Source organism: Stigmatopora nigra, chromosome 15 (genome assembly GCF_051989575.1).
Source record: "Stigmatopora nigra isolate UIUO_SnigA chromosome 15, RoL_Snig_1.1, whole genome shotgun sequence".
In the NCBI taxonomy this organism is placed as follows: domain Eukaryota; kingdom Metazoa; phylum Chordata; class Actinopteri; order Syngnathiformes; family Syngnathidae; genus Stigmatopora; species Stigmatopora nigra.
This window is the reverse complement of record NC_135522.1, coordinates 8,713,725-8,729,250: the sequence shown is the minus strand read 5'-3', so window position 1 is coordinate 8,729,250 and position 15,526 is coordinate 8,713,725. Positions and strand designations below refer to the sequence as shown.

The 15,526-nt window shown below is 40.8% G+C and overlaps 1 protein-coding gene across 3 annotated transcripts; it reads left to right on the top strand.

The window, feature by feature from the left end:
• Positions 1–30: 30 nt before the first annotated feature.
• Positions 31–15,150, top strand: LOC144208407 (trinucleotide repeat-containing gene 6B protein-like). 3 transcript variants are annotated; one of them, XM_077734229.1, is made up of 22 exons: positions 31–323; positions 1,713–1,800; positions 2,476–2,497; positions 2,603–3,022; positions 3,163–5,727; positions 5,820–5,966; positions 6,599–6,783; positions 7,002–7,064; positions 7,655–7,807; positions 8,010–8,150; positions 8,322–8,516; positions 9,412–9,450; positions 9,641–9,751; positions 9,926–10,112; positions 10,605–10,760; positions 10,979–11,053; positions 11,200–11,346; positions 11,747–11,839; positions 12,015–12,239; positions 12,331–12,401; positions 12,788–12,927; positions 13,212–15,150. In XM_077734229.1, exons 2-22 carry the CDS (start codon positions 1,744–1,746, stop codon positions 13,780–13,782), a joined length of 5,763 nt encoding a protein of 1,920 aa, XP_077590355.1. In that variant the 5' UTR covers positions 31–323; positions 1,713–1,743; the 3' UTR covers positions 13,783–15,150. The 3 variants fall into 3 exon arrangements, with proteins under 3 accessions (XP_077590355.1, XP_077590357.1, XP_077590356.1); XM_077734230.1 differs by lacking the exon at positions 31–323 and adding an exon at positions 1,473–1,493; XM_077734231.1 differs by lacking the exon at positions 9,412–9,450.
• The last annotated feature ends 376 nt before the right edge of the window (positions 15,151–15,526 follow it).

Sequence of the window (15,526 nt, the reverse complement as noted above, 5' to 3'; positions counted from 1 at the left end):
TCAACAAGCAGCCAGTGAAATGTTATGCTGCTTGGCAGTCAGTCCACACAGAAGCAAAATGGCCGATAGTAAACTAACATCTCGTAGCGTCTGTCTGTCACTGGGGACTTATTGTGTGTGTTTTGTTTACAGCCTGATCACTACAGTCGTGTAAAAGGATATTGGGATCCCTGCGATTCACGTTTTGGTGATGTCATTTCTTATCCAACTTAGCCTTGAAATCCTCGAAGAACTAGCCTGCTAAGCTAGCTCCCTTTGCTAGCCCGTCGGTCTGCGAGCGTCTTTTGCACGGGACGCACTTTATTTCCGATGTGATTCCCGAGGTAAGTCGACCATTTGTGTTTTTTCTTTTGGCATTTTCGTCGTTCGCGTGCATGGTTCTTTGCTTGTACACGGTTATGCAGGTGAAAGGTATTTCGGATTCGACTGCGTTACAATATCAACACTAGGTAAGGGTATCGTAAACATAGTTATTAATAAGCGGCATGTTGTAATGTAGGCCATTACAGTGGACAGCTGGATAGTGACTGTTTTTGCTTGTGTTTTGTGGTCGTTTCGCCGATTCTGGGTATGAATTGGGTCAAATGGGATGCACAGTTTGGGTAACAGTTTTTTTTAAACTTGACGTGCTGACTTGATGTGTCTGACGGTCATGACCCCCTATTTGCCCCCCGGCTCTTCCGGTCGTTGCGCCCGTACAACAGTAACCGCTCATATGGTCAGCTAGCTTCAGCTAGGATTGGCGTTGAGTAGAATCAAACGTTACATTGCACACACACGCGTGGACGTTTAAGCGTGTTTTGGTTCATGTAAACTAATGCTTGTTTATTCTAGTTTGTATGTAATGTAATGATGGATGAGATCGACATTGCTACATTTCCCTTGCAGGGTTGTTTATTTGCTGTGTGTTTATATTATCAAAGATTCTCAGGAAATGTGACACTATATCTATGGTCTACTTTTAAATTACATAGGAAAAGGACAAAATATTGACCCCCCCCCCCAACGCACACACACAGACGCTCAAGAATATGAAATCTAATTTGTATTTTTTATTAATATTTAAAAACAGTGATCCCTTTCTATAACACGGTTTCCTCTAATGGCTTGTATGTCTAAGAGTCGTCTACAACAGCCAACCCGTTAAACAATGTATTACAAAGGCATGATACCAATGACTTAACAACTAATTGAGTATGCAGAACTGTAATAATGAAGGAAAGAAAAATAAGTATTGGGATCAGGCGCTACCACAAAGACCACCAAAAATGGCATATTTACCATCTGTTTTAATACAATTATCATCATCTGAAAACCATTGCGATTGACTTCATATCTATTTGACCTGGGATGGCTAGTTGTGAATTATCATGTTTCAGTGCCATTGATGGTGGTAGACCTTCAATCCAATTGGACTAGGAGGGACAGGCAGACCAGAAGCAAACCCAACAGCCCTCCAATCCAAATGGATTAGATGTCCATCACCACAAATGGTAGCCAATAAGAGTTCAACATCACTTAAAGTATGATTATTGTGAATAAGCTCACCATTGTATTGTTTTTGTGGTCAGGCCTAATGCATTAAAATATATTATGGTGGTGTTGTTGTTTTGCTGGGTCCCTAAATGCATCTCGTACAGAGTCAAAAGTGAAACTGAAAGTATGTTTCAGTTATTCATTTTGTATGAGCGTCTACTATGTTTTCTTTACAGACAAAAGAATCAAGAACAGGAAGAGCGGTTCATGGAAGACAAGAAAAAGAAGAGAGAAGAAAAAAAGAAAAAGGAAACTTCTCAGAAGGTCAACAGTTGCATGTTTTTTTTGTTGCGTTCCTCGTTTTATTGCTTTTACCTCTTTATTAGATAAATATGTTAATACCATATAGAAGATAAGTTAATGCTTTAAGCCAAATGGCTGTGAGAATTTTAGTCAATATAAAAAGTCTGAATACACCTGTTCAGATACCAGATTTAAAGAAATGAGACAAAAATAGATCATTTAAAATATAACTCCAAATATAACTGGTACAACTTCGTTAGGAATTGCCGCAATCACATTCAAACGTCTGCTAAATAGGCGTCAACACACATTTACATTCCTCAATTTAGAGTGCTTATAATCAGTCCAAAGTTATTTTACTGGTTCAGTTGGATGTTTGTTTTTTTTAAAGTCACATTTTACACCATAACCCTCACTCCAACACTTGACAGCATGAGAATTGTATTTTTTTTATGTTACAATGAGAAGACTACAAAAGGATTTCAAATCCATTGATACACTGTGGAATATAGTACAGATATCCATCATCATGTATAGAAAATATGGAAAAACTGACTCATAATCACTTAAAAAAAACATTAGAAATCACACAAATGCATTTTGGAGGAATATGGCAGTGTACACATTTCCATATTTATTTGTTAGAAAGTTGCATCCTTGCTTGGCATCAAATCCATTTTTGTTTTATGTTCTCAGGTCCCAGAGCAAAACGTCAAAGGTAAATATAGTTTGTTTGTTTTTAGTTTTGTTTTACATAACGAAAATAGTCATTCATTTGCCTGTCGGGGCTTTTAACATGCAGTACTCTCTTTTATTGTTTTAGTGCCAGAATCAAACAAACCCTCCTGTTCCCAACCACCCACCACCCCAGCCTCAGTCTCCCCCAGCCCTGGCCCTCTGCCCCCCTCTTCCCCAAGTCCTACTTCCACTGGGCTTTCAGCACCAGTTCCTCCTGCTGGTGTGAACAATGCAAAGCAGCGGACTGCTGTGGCCAACGGACAGCCCTCCTCCCTTTCTGGAAACCAAACATCCCAGCAGCAACGATACATGTCCAGAGAGGTCCCCCCAAGATTTCGCTGCCAGCAGGACCATAAAGTGCTACTGAAGAGGGGGCAGCCTCCACTGTCCTCCATGCTGCTTGGAGGAGGTGGGGGAGATGAGAGTACAGGTGAGGTTGGGGGAGGCAGTGGGTGGCTCGCCACACCATCTCTTTCCTCACAAGAAGTAGAAAACACAGACACAGGTAGGTCCAACAGATATTCAGAAAATCTATAAGCCGCCCACTTAGGCTCAAGGCATCTAAAATGATTTTTTTTCCTGTAATTTACTGTCATTTACTAATTTCTCTTAACTCTTTGTTGTTACATTTTCTTTTCAATCTAGATTCAAATTTGGGTTCATCCTCTTCTTCACCATCCAACACATCATCTTCATTATGTGTCACTGCTCTGTCATCTTCTTCAACTCCTACCAATTCAACTTATGCAAATTCCACATGGGGGGCAGGGTCCGTCAACCTGTCCTCCTCTCAGGGTTGTGATAAGATCATTGTGGATGGGACTGATCTCGACAGCTGGCCTAGCATCCAAGGTGCAGCCAAATTAAGTTCTGATGGATTTGGAGGAGTGCAGGAGCAAGATTGCCCTGGTAACAAAAACAGTAGTGCCTCATGTCGCGAGAACCTCCAGCAGAGAGAAGGAGCAGTTGAAGGAACGGCAGGGACAGTGGACAGTCCCACTCCGCCTTGTTCTTCGGCTCATTCCTCTTTCTCATCTCAAAATGAATGTGGTCAGACAGGTGGTGTCATGTGGAGTTCCTCTACTTCCTGTCACCTGGAGGAAGGATTGGGATCATCAGCATTTTATAATTCCAAAGTCTCCCATCTGCTTCCAGGACATCAAGACAGTTCTGCAGATGGCAACAAAAGTCTCCCTGGTGCCACCTTAAATCCCAATGTGAATCCCTCTGCCTGGCCAACCCTAGTTCAAGGGAAGACATCCACTTCAGCTATTTCTCTCTCTCACGAGCACATTGGGACAGCAGAATTAGACATGAGTATAGAACAACAACAATCCTTGGAAAACCCAGAGCGAGAGTTGGGTTCAATTGAAGGAGCACAAGGTGGGGGACCAAGACCAAATCGAGAAGATAGTGAAAGAGGAACTATGTCTGAGGCTGAAAGCGAAATCAGTGTGAATAGATCTGTCCCTTTGTCTTCCTCTTCTGCTGTTTCTTCTTCCTGGAAACCGTTGACTTCAGTGCCCCCTGCTCATGGTACAGGGGTCTCACAACAAGATCAATGGGGTGGAGGACAGACTGGGGTCCGTGAACAGGAAGGGAATCTAGGGGGCTTTGGTAACCAGGGTGACAATACAGGGTGGGGAAAGGAACATGGTTTTGATGATGGTGCAAATATCCAAAAGGTATCTCAGGGAGCGTGGAAAGATAGGAGCTCAGAACTTGGCTGTAGAGACGCAGACAAATGTGGAGGTTCAAATAACTTAGCAATAGTGGGTTGTGGGAGCAAAAACAACAGCAGTAGGGATGGAGCAATTGAAGGTGACAGCAGAAGTTTTATACCAGATTCTGTGTCACCAAAGTCTGCAACAAAGGAAAATGCTTGGGACAATCAGAAAGGAGTAGAAAGTGGGTGCGCAGCAGAGAAACAAGGACAAGGCACCGAAGGGGATGGACATGCTTCGAGTGAAGCGGGAACAGAAAATGGTGGAGAAGGGACTGGACAGAAAAAGGAAATTGGTACCCTCTCCAACCAGACTTCCAATGCTGAAGTGGCCTTACTTGGCATGCTCAATCGAACTGATCTGGATCCGAGGGTTTTATCCAACACGGGATGGGGGCAGACCCAGATTCGACAAAATGTGGCCTGGGACCTGAACACCTCCAGACGTGTAGTAAACCGAAATGAAAAAACATCTTCCATATTCTCAACAGCAACAGTAAACTCCAATAGTGGGTACCTTGCTCCTTCAAGGATGAATACTAACGATGAGTCCGCTGGCAGCCAAGTTGACAACAAGAACTCTAGCACTGTTTCAGCGAGGGACACTTGGGATAATGGTACCTCACAGGCTACACGCGGTTCTCACATTTCTGATGTCATCATACAGCAGCCAAGAATGCCAGACATGGAGGGCAGTCAAGGCACTATGGCACGAAGTTGGGGTGATCCTCAACCTGAGAACCATGGCAAAGGATGGGCTAAAGAAGAACCCCATTGGGGGGAGCAAAGAGGAGGGAACTGGAGGGAGAAAGGACAACATGGCACTGGGTGGACAGTAAGCTCAGAGGATAAAGGGACAGGAGGGTGGAAAGGAAGTGAAAGAGGGAAGGTTGGCAGTTGGGGAGACTGGGCACAGAATGATTCCAAATCTGGTGGAGGGTGGGGAGATGGACGAAGCAGAGGCACAAGCAGCTCTGATGAAGGATCCTCATGGGGGAAACCAGATGATTGTGCAGCTCAGCGAGGAGGATGGGCAGGTGGAGATGTAGATAAGTCCCATCAGGACTGGGGGAGTTCCAAGCACCACACAGCCCCACCAACACCAAACCAAGTGGCCACAATGAAATCTCACCCACCAGGAGGTTGGGACAGTCGGCCGAATCCTTTAAGTGGCGGTCCACCATCCAAGATGCAGAACCAAAGTTCGGGCTGGGTATCTGGCCCAATCCCCCAGATTTCAGGGAATGACTCTGTGGAACCAAGTGGCTGGGATGAGCCCTCGTCTCAGTCCATCAGTCGCAAAATGGAAATTGATGATGGGACTTCTGCCTGGGGAGACCCAATCAACTACCATAGTACAAATGTGAATCTATGGGACAAAAACAGAGCCCCTTCCAGCGGAAGCCACAGTCAGCAGGCCCCAGCGGTCCCCCCACAGCAGCCACCGAGACGACACGGGGATGCCAACTCTGGAAATACAGCAGTTGGTGAGCCTCGTCTATCCGATTGCCAATTTGTGTCAATTTTCTGAATCAAAAACGTTTTGATTATCTGAATGTTCATTTTTATTCATCTGTAGGTCCTGGTATGTGGGGAGGACCGGCACAATCTGTTGATAATGTGTCAGGTACTTGGAACCAGACTTCAGATAACACTTCAGGATGGGGTGACTCGGATGATCCTAAAATGTCTGGCTGGGGGTGCTTGTCACCTAACCCTGGTAAAAGTAAGGAAAGCGAAAGTTTTTGATGGAATCGTGATAATTCATTGATTCATATTGCATGTTTATCTGATATTTATTAAGCTTCTGCTCCTTCAGCACATGCCTCTGTTTCTTGATGGTAATAGACTAGACCAGGGGTAGGGAACCTATGACTCGGGAGCCACATGTGGCTCTTTTGATGGATGCATCTGGGTCTTTGCTAACCTGTGAGCTAAAATATGGAAACCACTGGTGACAGAGCTGAGATACTAAGTGCTGCTTTATTGTTCTTTTTTTTGCATTATACTCCTTGATTAGCAAATGCATAAGAATCTTGTCAAAAGTATTCTGTTTTTCCACTTAAAAGTGGTGAAATTACAAAAAAAAGCAACCCAGTTACATGTATTTTTACTTTTAAATTCAGAGTGTGGCTCCCAAGGAATAACATTAGAAAATATGAATTGTTTGTGGCTCTCTTTGTGAAAAAAGGTTCCCAACCCCTGGACTAGACGCTGTGACATGCCTTAGGCCCTAAGGCATGTCACAGCGTCTAGTCCAGGGCCCTAAGGCTTAGGGCTTAGGCCCTCACCAATTGCAGTCTTTAAAGGTCTGTTTTACACAACAACATGATTACCGGTAGTTCTTTCTTATTGAAGGTACCAAGTCAATGGAGACCTGGGGTGCAAAGGGAGAGGGTTCAATAGCAGCTTCTCGTCATCCTAGCTGGGAAGAAGAAGATGATAGCGGAGTAGGGATTTGGAATAGTACTGGTTCCCAAGGAAATAGTTCCTCCTTTAACTCTGGAGGCTGGAGTCATGGCGGAAGGCGAGGAAATTTGAAGGTTAGTAAAATGAGAATCTCAATTGAATATACTCTACAATGCCTATTTTTGTTTTACATAGACTGGACCTATTTGCTAACGCATTTGTTCACTAAGTGTTGATCCTGATCCATTCATAGCTTATTAATAAACTCATTTTTTTAGCATGTCAGCAATTTTCTGTGCAATTGCATCTTTAAAAATTATGGCTGAAAATAATGTTTGTATATCTTACAAAGGTGGGGAGTGGTGATAACTGGCTGAATCCAATGTCACGGCAGTTTTCTAACATGGGCCCTCTGGTAATTTTTTTTTTAATCCTTAACACATTCACGGCCATTAACAGTGATAGAAATAAAATCCTTTTGAACTGGGGCGACTGGCATTGACTGATCATGTTTCACTGCCATTGACGCCAGTGTTCAATTGCTGCCAACCCTCCAGTCCAATTGGATTGGATGTCTCAACTTATCAATGGCAGCCATTGATTTAACAAGATGTTTGTACATGTTTTTTTTACAAATATATATATATATATATATATATATATATATATATATATATATATATATATATATATATATATATATATATATATATATATATATATATATATATATATATATATATATATATATATATATATATATATATATATATATATATATATATATATATATATATATATATATATATATATATATATATATATATATATATATATATATATATATATATATATATATATATATATATATATATATATAACTATAAAAACTCACAATACATTGTAAATCTACTGTAATGCATTTGCAAAATACAATCCCTCCATAATTTTATGAATGTGTCTCTAACCTAAATTTCTTTTCATCTTTGCTTTGCTTATTCTTAGGGTGAGGACACCCTAGATAAGAAAGATGGAGACAAGAGAGGAATTGCCGATTACAATGGGGACTCGCGTAGAGGAGGAAGAAGTGGGGGAGGTTACCGCATGTCTAATTCCAAAGACATGGGTCCTGTTGACATGAGCACTTATGGTGAAAAAGTATGTACACCTATTACCTATATATAACTGAAAGTATATGTAAGGTCAACAGGGATGGCATACATTTACACAAAGCTTATGGAATGCCGTGACGAGTTGTTTTTTATTGATTTAAAAGTCAAAGTGTAAAAGTCATAGCGATGAGATAAAAGTATATGATTTTTTATTTTTTTATTTTATTTTTTTAATACTCTCCCCACAGATTGGAAGCCATGGAATGTATGGTGGTAGCGGTGGAGGGATGCATCAGCCCCGGGGAATGCACCAACCTACTCTGCATCCTATGAACCCATCTCAGGGGCTTCGTGCTCAAGTGCCTCCTCATCCATTCCTGTCTGCTCAGGTCCTGCATTTCTGATCTTGTTATTTAGGCGTTAACCATGCTTGATTGTCAGACTGTAGACAGTAAAAGCGGGCCTGTGTAAATGCACAATCCCTCCTTGATAATGATTTTATTGTGGTCACTTGTATTGAAATTTTCTCAAGTTCCGTGCTTTTATCCTGTGATTTATAGGTGCCGGGTCCTATGCTTAAGCAGATGTCGTCGCCTGGTGGCAGTGTTGTTGGAGGAGTAGGAGGTGTTGGTTCCGTTGGTGGGACTGGTGGTGTTGGAGGAGGTGGAGGAGGAGGAGTGTTCCCTCAGCTTACCCCACAACAATTAGCTGTGCTAAGCAACATCACAAACCCTCACATGCAGCAATTCCATCTGGTAAGTAGCATGTTCAAGTTCATTTGGAATTGTTTTTAACCCTCTTCATATTACATCTTCTAAAAAACAACTGTGGTTAAAAGCTTCAAATACGAATCGTTACTAAGATGCGTAAATGCTTTTTTTTTTTTACAATTTATTTGATTTGAAGTAGCTTTTTAAATCAGTGCCTATTTTTCCTATGAAAACTGTTGAGTCCCCAATATTAATAACTCTTGGTCCCAACAGAAATGTCCACAATATTGCACATAAAAAAGGACAATGCGAGTTGAAGGGTCAAACTGCATTCACAAGATCATGAGCAAAAGCAAACAACATACATTAGTGTTGCAGCACAATTTATTTAAACAGTGAATTTTCATTTGCACATTTATGGATTCCATTTTCTTATGTCACGTACAAGCATCACAATACATGCATTGTCTGTCATCATTCACATTATACCGGAACTACAGATAAAACTTGGTCCATTTTGGTTTACGTTCAACATACTTGTTTTGTTCCAAACGATCTTGTTTTTCATTTTTTAATTTCTGTCTCATTGGTGCCTGATTGCATGTTATCACCTCTACTAAAAAACTGATGATTGATAACTGATTTGATGTGGTTTCAAACCCAACATTAGCCTTTTTTTAGGAGACATTTTCTTGCCATGTGGAAACGAGACTGTACAGATGACGAGATCTCGATTTAAAACGAGATACCGCGACCTTGGAGATCAAAACAACAATGGCGGACGCAGTTATCAAAATGGTCGCAAGTGATAACGTTTTGCAAATAAAACAACAAATGAACAATACTTAATATTAAAAAAAAAAAAAAACGTTGTGTCCAGTGGACGCACATATGTCTAAAAATATGACTGCTTGTCAAAAATCATGCATCTGTTACGCAGGGACGCAGGCAAACCAGAGCACTGGATATACAGATTGAGGTATTTTAAAAAAAGAAATTTAAAATATGCACATTTTGGTCACCATATAAATAGTCTACTGTAAACTAATGGCCATGTCAAATATAAGAGATACGTGAACCCAAACTAACAAAGATTCTAACCTTAGAATCATTTTTTTTTCGTCTCTCTCTTTACCACACGTTCACATTATCTGATTTCAACCCCACAGGCCTACCAGCTTTTGCTACAACAACAGCAACAACAACAGCAGCAACATCAGCTTCTACAAAACCATCGAAAGTTCCCCCAGCCACCAAGACAACAGCTAGAGCCACAGCAGGTAAACATTATGCATACCGTTTCTTTACCACTGCCCAACCGAAGCAACATTGCCTCATTTTAGTGCATTGTATTGGATTGAAATGTGTGTTAATTCCGTTATCTGTTACCATCCATTCTTGATGGACAATCGCATATTTAGTATTAATCAGTTATGTATTTGCCTGATTCTCAGATGGCAAGGATTGTGGCAATTCTCCAGCAACGACAACATAGTGGAGCAGCGACAGGGAGTTCAAAATTATCCCCCTCTCATCTTGGAGGAAGTCATTCTAAACAACCAATGGTTGACTCTTATCCACCTCCTGGAGTGGGAGGCCATGTATCAGATCAACATTCCAAAATGCAAGGGATGTATTCTGGTAAGTCAAGCAGGAAAAATATTTCTTGTTTACTAGATGTAGTAGAGTAATAAAGCATGTGTTAGTACATTCACATCAAAATTCTGCAGTTGTAATCTGGGTTTTGACCTTCCAGTGTGCGTTGTAATGTTTTAGATTTGATCAGAACTTTATTTCATCCCGTATTCTGGAAATTTCCTTGGTTGCAAGACAGACACAAGACACACAAGACATTGTAGACCTAGCTAAAAAACTGGAGCCACACACAGGACAAATTGCTTTGAATACTTAGAAAGTTTGCAAATGCTGTATACCAAAAGCGTATTTACTATTTTCCAACACAAAACAAATGTACAACAATTACCAATTTGATTAATGTTTATTGTTCGTCACAAGGATGCTGCCAAAGTGCGGCCATAATTTGCTTCACTCTTACTGTTGGAAACTGACTTTGCTCTTAGTAGCATGCTATGAATCAGAATGTGTAAATGCTTGAATTTTCCATGTGGTCAGGGTTTGCCACTGGGGGCAACCTATCAGGATTGGAGCTTGGAAATCCCATGATGGGAGGGATAAAAGATATTGGAGGACAGCAATCACGCTTTAAATGGATGATGGAGGGACATTCCCCAGCTCCATCTCCACCTGACTCAACCCTTCTCAAAAATGGTAGGTCAGCAGATGGCTTGTCACCGAATTTTTACCACCTCCCAAACCTCAATCTGGTTTTAACTCATCCTCGTTGACAGTGTATTTTAATGAACCATATTGAATGGAAAAGGTTTTAAGTTGAAATTATATCAAGCCACTTGACTTTTCACTCCTTTTGTTAGTTCTTTTTTTTATTATTTTGAATTGACTGAATGATTTGGGTATTGTTTTTCAAGGTTCCACAGAAAACTGGCAGCGTACCCCAGGAAGTAAAATGGGTATCAAGACTTCTTTATCCACTTGGCCTCCAGGTAATTCTTATTTTTTTTTTTTTTACATTGTTGTTTTGAATTTGGAAATTTGGGACAGATTGGTATGGAAAGGTTTTATCTTAAAAACAATGAGTGGGAAGGACACAAAATTGTTCAATTGACATTTTTTTACTCTGTAATGATAGAGTTCCAGCCTGGCGTGCCTTGGAATGGAATGCAGAATAGCGGTGACCTTGATTCTGACCCCTACATTACCCCCAGTAGTGTTCTTGGCTCCCCAGGACCTTCAACCCTCAATGATTCTGACCATCAGTTATTGCGAGATAACATAGGTATGCAAAGTCATTATTGCAGTAAAGCTAATTAGCTCAGCTGAGTATCTTCATTGATTTAGTTAATGCCAAACATCGATATAAAATATATTTATATTTACGTTGCATTCTTATATTTTCAGCAAGTACACTTTATATAACTATAATGATTTCTGCTGCTTACAAATCTGAACTTGCAAAATATATTAAATCAGTAACTCATATCTTCAGATTTTATGAGTGATGTCCCTTCAGTTTTTTTCAATGCAAAAAGTGTGCCACATCTCAAAAAAGGTTGGGAAACACTGCTCTATAATGACCAACTTTATCATTTTTCTTTCTGCTGAAGTATATCCATGACATCCTGACTGTTACACCTTATGATATACCGAACATTGAACAATCTTTAATCATTGAACAGGGCCAAATCCTGCCCTTAACACCTCACTGCCTTCACATGGTGCCTGGCCCTACAGTGCCTCAGACAGCCCTCTCAGCAAAGCACACAATACAGGTAATTTATTTTGTCTTCTATGTATTAGTTCAGGATCATTTTATTTCTCCCAATAACTTACACCAACAGTACTTGATTGGTGTTTGTTATTCACCAAAAATCAAATTCCCAAAACAGAGTTTTACTTATTGAAACTTAATTCCTCCTATCTCGCCCCTCTCATTTCCTTTTCTAGCAAAGTACTCAGAATACAAGTCCAGCTGGCCCCCCGAGCCCATCGGACAAAATAAGTCGTGGAAGGCCAATCGCAACAGCTCACAGCTGCCACGTCCCCCTCCTGGCTTAACAAATCAGAAGCAGGGCACACCCTCTCCTTGGGGAAGCGTAGGCCCACGGATAGCCCGGGGCTGGGGAGGAGGAGGAGGAGGTGGTGTTAAACAAGACTCAAGATTTGGGCCAGGTGTTGTAATTTGACTCGGTCATGCACGCTAATGATATAAATACTTGCCTTAACCTTTGTGCCCACTAAATGGAGTTTGTCCTTTTTGTAGGCACAGCTTGGAGTGATGGTGTGGCATCCAGAGGCAGCTCCTGGTTGCTGTTGAGCAACCTGACACCGCAAGTAAGGAGGGATTGTTTTTCTACAAAACAATCATTAAATCATTGTTTGAAAGAAGTGATGAGTGAAGATAACTCATTAAAAAGGAAATCCTCCTTGAGTTAAAACATCTTAAACCTGAGTCATAATTCATCCGTGTTCTCAAACAAGACAAGACAGGAGAATGATTCCTGGGCCTGCCTTGCCTTTATTGAATTAGGAATTCAGACAAACCTTGAAAGGATAAGCCGAAAGTCCAGCATCTATGGGTTTTACCATTTATATTCTATTGTGCCAAGCAGAGAAAAACGTATCATTACAATTATTTTAACCTTTGTGATCATATTCCTTTATTTTTAAACTGCTGAATCCCAATTTCAGGAAAAATCCATGTTCTTCTCTCCTTTCAGATTGATGGCTGCACACTCAAAACCATCTGCATGCAGCATGGTCCCCTGCTGACCTTTCACCTTGGCCTTACCCAAGGAAGCGCTCTGATTCGCTACAGCAGCCGTCACGAGGCAGCCAAAGCCCAGGGTGCACTTCACATGTAGGTTTATTTGTAACAACAATAATGCAATCCTTGATTTTAAGGAAAATTGTCATCTGACAATAATATCCAATGAAATACAATACACAAATTGTAACTTTTCCTTTTCACATTTTTATGAACTTTAAAAGAAAAAATGTAAATTTTTAAGATAATTAATTGCGGGAAAAAATCGTACTGAAGTAGTGAATTTGCTATAAGTGAGGGATTACTGTAATGTCATTCAGTATCTGATTCTGGTGGTTTAGTATCTCACCGTTGTTTATCTTTTTTTTTCTTTGTAGGTGTGTCCTGGGAAACACTACAATCCTGGCAGAGTTCCTAAGCGAAGAAGAAGTGGCTCACTATTTTGCACATTGCCAGGCTGCAGCTGCTGAGGAAACTAGCACTGGAGGATCAGCAGCAGCAGTTGCTGGCATGCAGGTTTCACCTGGAGCTGGCGGCATCATTAGCCAGGGTGGAGCGAGCTCTCCAGGAAGTGAGGGGGCAGTAGTGAGCACCACCTCAGGTGGAGATGAAAGTGGAAGTGGCAGTGGAGTGGAAAGCGCATCCGTTGGTCCGAGTGGTGTAATGTCCCCCGGTTCTGGTTGGCAGGGTCTTGAAGGTACAGGTTCAGAAAGCACCTCCAGTCAATCGGCCGGTCTGGGGATTTTTTCCCAGTGGAGCGCCAATGGGTCAGGAGGAGTGGGTAGTGGGACAGAACATGGGAGGTCGGGACTTTGGGGGGGCATGGCTGCAGGATATCACGGTAGCGGCCTTTGGGGGGCACCACAAATTGAGGAAAGGCACCAAATGGACAGTCCCGCTGCTTTGTTGCCAGGTGATTTGCTGGGTGGTGGAGGTGATTCCATCTAAAGAGCCTTGTCCTTCTGTAGATTGGGACACACTGATACTGCATACACTGGGATAGACTATATGTATTTACTATAGCACATCGACACATTTACAGATATGCATATATTAATGTTCCACACATGTGCATACACATTGTTTGCATATCAATGTGCTCACGCATAAAGAAGAAATGTGAGACATGCTTACACATTCTTGTGGCCAGACTTAAGCTATTATATAATAAACGCAGGGACTGTTAGTTGTATACAGCCTTTTTTTCCACAGATGAAGATTTCAACTGCTTAGACTTGAAAACTGAATAAGAATGGTAATTCAGTTGGTCTGAAAGACTAGACGAGACTGTATTGTGCTTAGTAAATGGAAGATTTTTGAACAGATTTTCATTTGTACACCAAATTCAGATGCACCTTTTAAAAGGTCACTGTAAACAGCATCACCTTCATTGTTTAAGACAACGTAGAAATACGACTTGTGAAAAGTGCAGTTTGTATTCATGCATCTGGAAAAAAATGACATTAATCCAAACACATGCAATCAGCTCTGATTAACAGAACTGTATCTTACTGTGTATGTCAAGTTTGTCTATATTTTTTCAATTTGTATGTAAGGCTTTAATTTTTGAATTGTGAAAAATAATGACATTATTTTGTTTTCAAAATGCTGACCTCCTACTGTTTTACCTTACGCACTCTTGTTATTATCTCTTGAATATGTTTGTTACTGTTGCAGTGATACATGTTAAATTGAGGCTTTTCTTTCTTTCTTTTTTTTTTAAAGTTTGTTGCATTTCTCCATGTGTGGGTACTGCTATCATTCACACTATGGACATGAGAATGAGTGGGACTGAGACCAAGTAAGTGGATTAAACCACCACTATTCATTTGTGCGCGTGCGTGTGCATGTTACTGCCTGTCAAAATTGCAGGTAAGGCTGCTTACTATACAGAAGGTCTATACAAATTGTTCTGTGTGTTCGTTGTACTGCTGAATGTGTTAAGATTATTGGCACTAAAGCTTTTTTTTTTCTCTTATTAGAAGTTGTTTGTTTTTAGTAGAGTTAGATTTATATTGTCCAAACTGCAATAATTGAAAAAAAGTGAATGACACAAACCGCTCAAGGCATACGTGTTAGAAAAAAAAAAATGGAAATGCCAAAACTTATCAAACTCTGTGGAAAAGGGTGGGGTGGGTTGTTTACAAAAGCAGAAAGAGTTACCATATGTTTTTCATGTTCTGATGTGTATTTGTTTTAAATTAAGACAGGCTTTATCACTCCTGTTCAGTGTTTTTGTTTTGAGATTTTACAAAGAAAAACATATTTAAACTAATGAAAACATTATTAATAAAGTATTGGCTTGTTTAAAATGTGTATCGTGGTCATGAAATTCTACGATTGTCTTGGAAACGAAAAAAAAGTTGTATTGTAGTTATGAGATTACCTAACAATAATGAACAATACTTTGTTGCTGCCCAATGATTGTGGTTACTGTGTGGACCTCACAGAGGGGGTCCTGGGTTCAAATCCAGGTCAGCAAACCTGTGTGGAGTTTGCATGTTTTCCCTGGGCCTGTGTGGGTTTTCTCTGGGTACTCTGGTTTCCTCCCACATTCCAAAGAAATGCTGATTGGACACTCTAAATTGGCCCATAGGTATGATTGTGAGCGTGAATGGTTGTTTATCTCCTTGTGCCATGTGATTGGCTGGCCATCAATTCAGGGTGTCCCCCGCCTCGTCCCTGAAGTCAG

Coding starts and splice junctions, on each gene's coding strand:
- LOC144208407 (XM_077734229.1), top strand. CDS start 1,744: ATGGAAGACAAGAAAAAGAAGAGAGAAGAAAAAAAGAAAAAGGAAACT. Junction 6,784..7,001: donor GAAGGCGAGGAAATTTGAAG/GTTAGTAAAATG, acceptor TATCTTACAAAG/GTGGGGAGTGGTGATAACTG. Junction 11,347..11,746: donor GTTATTGCGAGATAACATAG/GTATGCAAAGTC, acceptor ATCATTGAACAG/GGCCAAATCCTGCCCTTAAC.